Raw genomic sequence first — 10,961 nt, 5'->3', positions numbered from 1 at the left:
TTCTGGTCTTTGACATGATAGACAGCGTTTGACATATTATGAGGATCTGGCAAGACTCAAGTAAGCTAACATATTACGTTGCATAAGTTAGATCTGTTTGAATCGTGATCACATAGTGTCTTACAACTCATGCTAGCTTGTATGAAACGTTAATGGAGCAATTTCCAAAAAGTTTTTATTGCGTACTCCAAAAAGGGGCAATGCGGACTTCACTCTGATTGACCCTTTCCCTCTTTCCTGCCTCCAGGGAGGAGGGAGGTCCAGAGGGCCATGAAGGGGTGGGCGAAGGGGCGTATCTCTATGGTCTACAAAACAACTCGCCTTAGGCGGGTGCGCTGTCAGTGGAGTGAAAATGGAGTTCTACCTGGACCTTCGCTCACAGCCCTGCCGCTCCTTGTTCATGTTTGCCAGGGCCAATGGGATTCCATTTGACTTCAAGATGGTGGACCTGGCTAAAGGTACAAAAATAATGCTATGATGCAATGGAAACATCCATTAAATCCATTTTATGTGTGCAAGGGGATCAGTATGCCGAAGAGTTTGGGAAGATCAGCCCCATAAGGAAAGTTCCTGTCATGAAGGACGGTGACTTTGTTCTAACAGAGAGGTAAAGACAGCGTTTGGAATGGACAGGGTTGGGTAGAGTTACTTTAACTGGATTACTTTCAATTACTTTTGGATGACTCCAATACCAAATATGCTAATGAAAGACAAAAGAAACTAAATATGAATAAAATGACTCCATTTTGTGCAGGCTTGGGGAGTAACGGAATACAGGGAACGGCAAAAACGATGGATTTATTTTCATTTTTATTGTTAGTTTAGCAGATCGCTTGTGAAGGATTTTATACATTTTACTATAAAGGATTTTATACGATTAAATACAAGTTACATTTATCGAGTGCAATGAAAACTTTTATGTTAGTTTTGCCGGAGATCAAAGAGATCAAAGCCAGGAGAGAAAGCTTACCACGTGTTGTGAGTCGTCATTTTATTCATATTTAGTTTCTTTTGTCTTTTATTAGCATATTTGGTATTGGAGTCATCCAAAAGTAATTGAAAATAATCAAGTTAAAGTCACCCTACCCAACCCTGGGAATGGATAACCTTTATCTGGTTGAAAGTACCGCAAAAAGAATGTAGGAACGAAGACCTGAAGTCAGTTTTGTGTGCATGACAGTCAGGACTGCGTAAAGAGAATAAAACCAGAAAAGATTGTGAAAAGTAACTACTGACTTTAGAACAGGGGTGGGAAAACTACCACCGGCGGGCCACATGCGGCCCGTCGGGCTGGTTCATCCTGCCCGCCAAACGGTCAAATTATAATGACAACATACAGTATATAATCATTACATAAAGTACTACTAATACAAATATATATTTTGGGCCAACTTTGTCCCAGTTGTCTTTTATGTGTCTGCAAAAAAATACTATCATAGAAATACTACAAAACTACTACAACTAAATCTAACATTTAGTCCTTAAAAACAGGGACCTAATATATTAATATGCTTTCCTTCTGAAAAGGAAAGAATTGACTATAGAAATACTACTAAAACACTACTACAGTAATACCGTAATACCAAAATGCTACTAAAGAAATATTACTTCATAAATACTAAAAAAATACAACTATGTACAGTAATATTATAAAAATTCTAAAGAAATACTACAATACTATTACTTTGGAAATACTCCAAAAGAACTACAGAAATACTACAAAAACAATAATACAGAACTAATATGACAGAAATACTACAAAAATACAACTACTGTAATACTACAAAATACTAAATATATACTATAAAAATATACAAAAGAAAGTCTACAGAAACTCTACAAAAACACTACATAAATACTAAAAACTACTACGATTAAAATTATACAAAAACACTTCTGCATGAATACTACGAAAACTATGAAAATTAAACTACAGTATTCTACAAAAACACTACGGATATAGTACAACAAATGTACTACAGAAATTCTACAGAAACACTACAAAATACTAAAGAAATACTACAAACTACTACTATTAAAACAATACAAAAACACTTCTGCATAAATACTACAAAAACTATGAAAATTAAACTGCAGTATTAAAAAAAATAACTACTGCGGTTATAGTATAAAAAAATGTACTACAAAAATACTACAGAAATACCCCAAAGTACTTCTATGAAAATGCTACAAATTACTACTGCATAAAAACTACAAAAACTATGCAAATTAAACCACAATATTCTACAAAAATACTACAGAAATACTACAAAGATCCAACTGCTGAAATACTACAAAAATACAACAACAGTACTACTACAAAATTACGAATCAAATCAAAATTTGAAACAGGGATCTAATATATGATTTTGCTTTAAATTTGAGTGTTTTTAAACCAATTGTATGAAATTAATCTATTTAAAAAGAAATACATGAAAAAATGGATATATCTTTGGGATTGGACCCCATTTTTGAACCCACCTCTGCATTAGACCATTTTTGTTGAGCTTGAAAGCTATGTGAATTGTTCTGAAGACTTTATAATATAAATAAACAAATAAACAAACAAACAAACAAATAAAAAATATATATTTAAAAAAAATAAAAAATAAATAAAGGTGGGTGCGCTGTTTGAGGCATCCATAGAAAGTTTAATATTTTTGTAGTATCTGTTAACGATACCCAAATAGGTTGAACGAGTACTTATATATTTTTTTGATCTTACTATTAGAAAAGCTGTTTGGGGTGAACACTTTAGCTAGGAAGAATGGGGATGAGGATGAGCATGAAAATGGTTAAAGTACAGTCCAAAGCATGTCCAAGAAATGTACTTACTTGCACATGCAACATAAGGAGCTTGACAGAGGCTGCAATGATGACACATGCCAGGAGATGGCGGCAGCGAACCAAAAAAAGTTACAAATTCAACTGACCCTCTGCACACACATGACCTAACCACGTGAGGACACCATGACGGACGGTAGTTAACTCTAGTTAACAGTGCACGAGACCAGTAAACGGTAGACAACAACAACAAAACTGCTATACTATTCAGCACCCTTGGCAATGACTCGCCAAACCAATATTGTGCAGCTGTCGGATAAGGCAGCTCAACTTGTCAAAAAGCACAAAGCGCGCTAAATTCAAAGGGCGCTAATAAACTGAGTGTAGCATTAGCAATGCTAGCTAACAAGCCATACAGTCTTCCTCCTGACATATTCACACATGTAAACAAATCATATAGTTTGCCAGGCTTCAGTCCACACGATCTGTACCACTATATTGTAAATGGAGTATCCCCATACACCAGTGCTGATTTAAAAGCTTATAAAATTCTGGATGCTTACCAGTTCCTATTGGTGTTGTGCTGAAAAATGCACTCCAGTGCTCCGGGAGATGTGTTAAGGTTGCAAAATGTTCTTGTATCCCATTCCTACTTTGAACCTTTCCACAACTTTATCCAAGACCTGCTTGTGTCACAAAGCGGAGCGGGAAACAGGAAAAAAGGACCCATTGGCGTAGACGTACTCACAATTTATTGGGGGAAGGATGAGGAGGGTGCGCACACTCGATCCGGGATCGATGGTCGCGGAGTGGATTAGAAATCCAAACAAAAGAAAAGTTGTCAAAAACAAACAAACGGATCACACCAAAAACAAAACAGGATCAAATACGGGCAGATTCACAGAACTAGGCATTTAACAGGTTTTAACAGAAGTCTCACAGAGTTTTAACCAGAACAAACGTTCCAGCAAAGCACAGTACAAAGGAGCGCGATTAAGTACTCCAAGAGCAATCAGTCCAATGCGTCTCAGCCGGTGTCAAGGGGCGGGGCCAGCTGGGCGCCATGACAGCCGTGCAGGACATGACACTTATAGGTAAAAAGCTCAAAATATGACAGCTTGGTTGGTTCTTTGGGCTTCACGATGCTGTTTATTCTCCAGTGTCTCCTTTCACAGACCACTGGACCCAACACAGAGCAGGTGCATTTAAACGAAGAATTAATGACCCAATGGTGCACTCTGTTTAGCATTGTCAGTCATTTAGGTTGACATTGGCTCATTCAGAGGTTATCAGGGAACTTCTGGACTCAGTCGGATGACCTGAAAGAATATGGGGCTAATATTTTTGCAACACCTACTTTTCAGTTTTATCGTTGTAAATATAACATAAAATGTCGAACTCATTTGTTTTCTTTTCGTGATTGTGTCTCACAAGTTGTTGATTCTCAGAAAATATTTTCATTCATTTAGTTTTAAGTTTGAAGCCTGAAATGTGGCAATATGACAAGAAGTTTTTGGGGGGCAATAGGTACTGTACATCATGATCCCCTTATTGGACACAAATGAGGACATAACATTGTTTTTTCCCCAGCGTGGCCATTCTTCAGTATCTGGCCGAGAAGCACGCGTCCAGCCTCCCTGACCACTGGTATCCCACCGACCTTCAGCGACGGGCGAAGGTCAACGAGTACCTGTCCTGGCAGCAGTTGAACCTGCGAGCACATGGCTCAAAAGTCTTCATGCTCAAGGTAGGGGGATCGCAAAACCCCCTTTGCTTCCCCCTTCGTGTCATTTGTTCATACGAGCCATATATTTGTTTTTCAGCATCATTGAATTCATGTTGTTTAAAGTATATGTACTGAAAAAATCAAACCACACACCACAGAAGTAATCTTTCCCAATACTTCCAGTATGTGGCCAGGGGGCAGTACAGGCACACAAAGTGGCAATCCTCGCTCAAGATGTAAACAAGGTTGAAGAAGAGAAAGATAGAGAAAGCGAGAAAGAGAGAAAAAAGAAAGAAAAGAGTGAAAGAAAGCAAAAGAGGGTGAAAGAGAGAGAACGTAATTTAGAGATAGAAAAAGAAAAAGCTAGAGAGAGAAAGAATGAAAGAAGAAAGAAACAAAAAAACAAAGGCAAAAGAATGAAAGAAGAAAGAAACAAAAAAACAAAGGCAAAAGAATGAAAGAAAGAAAGATAGAAAGCGAAAGAAAGAAAGAAAGAAAGAAAGAAAGAAAGAAAGAAAGAAAAAGCAAGCAAACAAGCAAGAAAGCATGCAAGAAAGAAACAAAGAAAGAAAGAATAAAAGAAACAAACCAACAAACAAAGGGTAAGAAAAAAGGAAAGGAAAATCAAAAAAGAAAGAAAGAAAGAAAGAAAGCAAGTAAGAAAGAAAACAAGCAAGAAAGAAAGAACAAAAGAAAGAACAAGAGACACAAAGAGAAAGAAAGAAACAATAAAAAAAAGAAACAAAAAAGAAAGAAAGAAAAAGAACAAGAAAAAATAAAAAAGCAAGAAAGAAACAAATAAACAAAGAAAAAGAGGAGGAAAGACAGAAATTAAAAAAGAGGAATAAAGTAAAATAGAGAGCTAGAAAGAAAGAAAAAGAAGAAAAAGAAGAGGAAAAAGACAGAAAATAGGGGGAGTGAGAAAGAAAGAGACAAAGGGAGTGAGAGACTGTGAGTAAGAGAGAGAAAGAAAGACAGAAAGAGAGAAAGTAACAAAGAAAGAAAAGGGAAACTAAGAGAAAGAAGGAGAGTTAGAGATAGAGAAAGAAAGAAAGACATTTAAATAGAAAGAGAGAAAACAAAAAAAGACAGAGAAAGTAACATAGCACCAGTCCCTTCAATGGCGCCTGGCTTTGTCAACATCAAGTGGACACATTTCAAACTGCAGCTCATTTTTCTCTTGTGCTTCACTCCGTTTTGTCTCGTGGGGCAGATCAAAACCTTTGGTGTGCCTGATCTGGCCCCCGGGCCACACGTGCGACACTGTCAGAACAAAAATCATCAAAATCGAGAGATTCTAAATGAAGAGAAAACCAATTGCATGGGATCTCCTATATTGACCGTGTTTAGGAGTTACTGCAGTTATCCAGACTGTTTCAATGTGGATGATAGCTATAACCCCCAAAACAGACATTTACAGTGTGTGTGTATATGCCAGAAAATGTACTCGCTGGTGATGGGTCAGGAGGTGCCCGAGGACAAGATGTCATCTGCCGTGGAGGATCTGAACCAGGATGTGGACGTCATGGAGAAGTTCTTCTTGGGTGAAAACTCGTTCCTTTGCGGCAATTCCATCTCGCTGGCCGACCTGGTGGCCGTGGCGGAGATCTCGCAGGTGACTTGCCACATTAAAACACAAATGTTGGCTCAACCAGCTCAGTAGCCTAGATGGTAGTGTGCCCGCTTTGAGACTGGGAGGTCGCTGGTTCGCGCCTCGGCCGAGTCATACCTAATTGGTATAATGGCGGCGCCCTCTGTTGGCTGCGGCTGCATCGGCTCGGTACAACGGGTCAGGTGTATCGACATTTCATTCTGTGTACATTGTTACAAAGAATGACAATACAAAGGAAATTATTATTATATTATTATTATTATAACGCAGGCTTTTTTTTTTTTTTTACCATGGATCCAAAATAGATGGATAGATAGATCCTTTATTCATCCCCGTAGGGAAATTCACACTTCTAGCAATATCCTTGTGTTGAAAATAAAACGATAATAAAAGAAAAGAAATAGAACACAGAAATACCCAATATAACGCGTTGATTTAGAGCATAGGTGTCAAACAGGTGGCCCGCGGGCCAGGTCAGGCCCGCTAAGGGATTGAATCCGGCCCGCGAGACGACAACTAGAGAAGCGCAAGAGAAAAACAAGCTGCAAGTTGAAATATGTCAACTTGATGTTGACAAAGCCAGGTGCCTCGAACAAAGACACTGTACTTGTATTTATTTCTCTCTCTCTCTCTCCACCCCTTTTCTCCCACTCTATGTCTCTGTCTCTTTCACTCTGTGTCTCTCTTTTTCTCTTCCTTTGTTGCTCTTTGTCTCTTTCTCTCTCTGTGTCTTTTTAACTTATTTTGCTCTAATTTCCTTTTTTTCCTTTCTCTCTTTTCTCTTTCTCTCTTCCTACCCTTTGTGCTTTCTTTTCTCTTTTCTCTCCTTCTGTCTTTCTATTTCTTTTTGGATTTCTTTCTTCCTCTCCCTTTTTTCCCCCCCTCTCTCATGACTTCTCTTTTTATCTTTTTTCTCCCTCTCTCTCTTTCTCTTTCTTTGTCCTGCTCTCTCTCCTTTTCCCTCCCTCTTTCTCTAATTTCTTTATCTGTCTTTTTCTTTCTCTTTAATCTACTAGTCCGGCCCCGACTGAATGTTTGTTCTATCGTGTGGCCCCCGAGTTAAAATGAGTTTGACAACCCAGATTTAGAGTATTTAAATAGTGCTACATAAAATCCACACTGTAATAAAGATAGGATAATATGCAAATGTGGGGGTGGGGTTTAATGTGGGTTTTTACTCCCCCCCCCCGGGTGGATTTAAAGAGCCTCATGGCATGAGGAAGAGATGATCTCCTCAGTCTGTCCGTGGAACAAAACTGTGACAGCAGTCTGTCGCTGAAGCTGCTCTTCTGTCTGGAGATAATGCTGTGTAGTGGATGCGATGGATTGTCCATGATTGACCGCAGCTCTTTCAGTGCCCGTCTCTCAGCTACTGTTGTCAGGCTGTCCAGCTCTGTGCCCACAACAGAGCTCGCTTTCCTCACCAGTTTATTAAGACGAGAGGCATCCTTCTTCTTAGAGCTGCCTTCCCAACACATTGCCGCATAGAGGAGGGCGCATGCCACAACAGTTTGATAGAACATCTGCAGGAGCTTTTTGCAGATGTTGAAGGACGCCAACTTTCTGAGGAAGTACAGCCGGCTTTGTCCTTTCCTGCATAGAGATTCTGTGTTGGCAGTCCAGTCCAGTTTATTGTCCAGCTGCACACCCAGGTATTTGTAGGTCTGGACAAATTCTAAACATTCTCCTTTGATAGTTACAGGAACCCGGTGAGTTCTAGTTCTCCTGAAGTCCACCACCATCTCCCTGGTCTTGGTGGTGTTCAGGTGCAGGTGGTTAGCGTCGCTCCATTGGACAAAGTCCTGAATCAATTTCCTGTACTCCTCCTTCTGCCCACCTTTGATACATCCCACGATAGCAGTGTCATCAGCAAACCTCTGCACATACGGTGACTAGCAAAAGTTTTAGCCCCCCTCCCAAGAACCTGTGTCATTTCGAGCTTCAAACTTGAAGCTAAAGAAATTGGAAATATTTTCCTAGAATCAGCAACATGTGAGACACAATCAGAGGTAGAACCTAATTATTTCAACATTGTATATTACATTTACGACGATAAAAACTGATGAGTAAGTGTTGCAAAAAATATCGGGCCCCTGTTCTCTCGGCTGGGGTGTGTCTTGGGCAAGTACATCCTGGTGGCGCCCATCCCTCTCCAGGCCCACATATGTATCCACCCGATCTTGAACAAGGGACCTTTCATGTGTTAGGTGAAAGTGCTAACCACTGCACTGCGGAAACATTTGATTCAGATTGGGTGTAACGCTTAACCCCTATGGTCGTAGGGGCACCTTGTCCTGGGGTGTGTCTTGGGCAAGTACATCCTGTGGCACCCATCCCTCTCCAGGCCCACATATGTATCTACACGATCTTGAACAAGGGACCTCTCATGTGTTCGGTGAAAGTGCTAACCACTGCACTGCAGAAACATTTGGTTGGGGTTGGGTTTAACGCTTAACCCCTATGGTCGTAGGGGCACCTTGTCCTGGGGTGTGTCTTGGGCAAGTACATCCCGGTGGCGCCCAACAAAGTTTCCACCTGGTCTCAAACCAGGGACCTTTAGCATAACTGGGCAAATGTGCACTAAAAATCACATTCAGTGGTAATAATCAATAATCTAACCCCAGTTAGCTAATTACCTAGCATCCATCTAACTAAATAGTGTTTTAATGTGATTTCTTGAAATCATTTTTCCTGTTGTGTTTGTTTTAAGCCCGTGGGAGCCGGCGTGGACGTTTTCTTGGGGCGTCCCAAGCTGTCGGCGTGGCGGGATCGCGTGAAAAAGGAGATAGGCCCGGCGCTCTTCGAGGAGGCAAACAGCGCCATCATGGCAAGCGATGACATTATGCAGACAGTGCGTGAGAGAGGCCTGCCACAAATCTTCAAAGACAAATTCAAGAAAACTTACTTGTAAACGGCATTAAAAACCTTTAAAACCAACAGTTTTCAGAGGCTCATTGTGGTCTTATGGCCACTTGGTGGTGCTGTTCCACTTTGTTTTTTTGGTGCAAAACTTCAACAAGGACACGGCATTTTTTCCCCGAACGACTGTTGTTTGTGAAAGGGACATTAAAAAAAACAATAAAAAGCAAAAAATACATGAATTTTCAGACAAACATGCATTTTTTAAACTTGAAATCTTGCTAATACTCTCTGCCGCCATCTCCTGGCTAAAAGTCATAATCGCAGCCTTAGTCAGCCGATTTCTGAAGTACTAAAAAACCCTTCTTTCCTGGGTTTAGGTTGGTGTTTGGACAGTATTCGAAACAGGCCTTTTGTTACTGTTACCATTTTCAAGCTACACTAACAAAAAAAAACTTGGGAACAGGGAGCATGAAATCACTCTCCACCCCTCCTCCCCTCCCACCCAATTCCTGCTTCCTAATGAGTTGCTAGTCCAGGAACAATGATTTATTTGTGTGTCATAGCTGCAGTTAAGTATTCGAACACTTGAGAAAATGAAGGTTAATATTTGGTAGATTAACCTTTGTTTGCTATTACAGAGGTCAGACGTTTCACCAGGTTTGCACTCACCGCAGGAGGGATCTTGGCCCACTCCTCCACATGGAGGCCTTCTCGAGATCAGTCCGGTTTCTGGGCTGTAGCTGAGAAACACAGAGTGTGAGCCCCCTTCAAAGATTTTCGATTGGGTTTAGGTCTGGAGACTGGCTGGCTAGAACCTTGATATGCTTCTTACGGAGCCACTCCTTGGTTTTTCTGGCTGTGTGCTTCGGGTTGTCGTCGTGTTGGAAGACCCAGCCACGACCCATCTTCAATGCTCTGACTGCAGGAAAGAGGCTGTTTGCCAAAATGTCACATTACACGGCCCCCAGTCATCCTCTCTTTAATACAGTGCACTTGTCCTGTCCCATGTGCAGAAAAACACCCCCAAAGCATGATGCTACCACCCCAATACATCACAGAATGGATGGTGTTCTTCTGATTGTACTCTTCATTCTTCCTCCTCCAAACAAGCTTCGTGGAATTATGACCAAAAAGTTCTATTTTGGTCTCATCTGACCACAAAACGTTCTCCCATGACTCCTGTTTATCATCCAAATGGTCATATGCAAACTCAAGACACTTGACATGTGCTGGTTCAAGCAGGGGAACCTTTCGTGCCATGCATGATTTCAGATCATGACGTCTTAGTGTATTACCTACAGTAACCTTGGAAACGGTGGTCCCAGCTCTTTTCAGGTCATAAACCAACTTTTGTTGTGTAGTTCCGAGCTGATTCTTCACCTTTCTTAGAATCATTGAGACCCCACGAGGTCATATCTTGCATGGGGATCCACTCCGATTGAGATTGACTGTCATGTTTAGCTTCTTCCATTTTCTAATGATTGCTCCAACAGTGGACCTTTTATCACCAAGCTGCTTGGCAATTGCTCCGTAGCCCTGGAGGTGTCCAATTTTGTCTCTGGTGTCTTTGCACAGCTCTTGGGTCTTTGCCATGTTACAAGTTCAAGTCTTACTGATTGTATGGTGTGGAGAGGTGTCTTTATGCAGCTAACAACCTCAAACTGGTGCATCTGATTCAGCATGATACATGGAGTACAGGTCTTTCAGGGTCCAATTCTAGATGATACACAGGTGTTCAAATACTTATTTGCAGCTATAATCACACAAATACATTGTTGAAAAATCATGCATTGTGACTTCTGGATTTTTCTTTTTAGTTTATCTCTCTCACAATGGACATGCACTTCTGATGAAAATATCAGAGCCCCTTTCTTCACTGTAGATAGATAGATGTATAGATAGATAGATGTATAGATAGATAGATGTATAGATAGATGTATAGATAGATAGATAGATAGATAGATAGATGTATAGATA

The 10,961-nt window shown here is 40.5% G+C and overlaps 1 protein-coding gene across 1 annotated transcript; it reads left to right on the top strand.

The window, feature by feature from the left end:
• Nucleotides 1-293: 293 nt before the first annotated feature.
• gstt1a (glutathione S-transferase theta 1a) lies at nucleotides 294-9,059 on the top strand. Its single transcript, XM_088336691.1, has 5 exons — nucleotides 294-458; nucleotides 520-607; nucleotides 4,375-4,531; nucleotides 5,949-6,125; nucleotides 8,833-9,059. Exons 1-5 carry the CDS (start codon nucleotides 353-355, stop codon nucleotides 9,031-9,033), a joined length of 729 nt encoding a protein of 242 aa, XP_088192817.1. The 5' UTR covers nucleotides 294-352; the 3' UTR covers nucleotides 9,034-9,059.
• Nucleotides 9,060-10,961: the final 1,902 nt, after the last annotated feature.

Source organism: Urocampus carinirostris, chromosome 5 (genome assembly GCF_059441175.1).
Source record: "Urocampus carinirostris isolate Australia breed hairy pipefish chromosome 5, RoL_Ucar_1.0, whole genome shotgun sequence".
Classification (NCBI taxonomy): domain Eukaryota; kingdom Metazoa; phylum Chordata; class Actinopteri; order Syngnathiformes; family Syngnathidae; genus Urocampus; species Urocampus carinirostris.
Note: the sequence above shows the minus strand (reverse complement) of the source record. Positions and strands in the feature narration are given on the sequence as shown.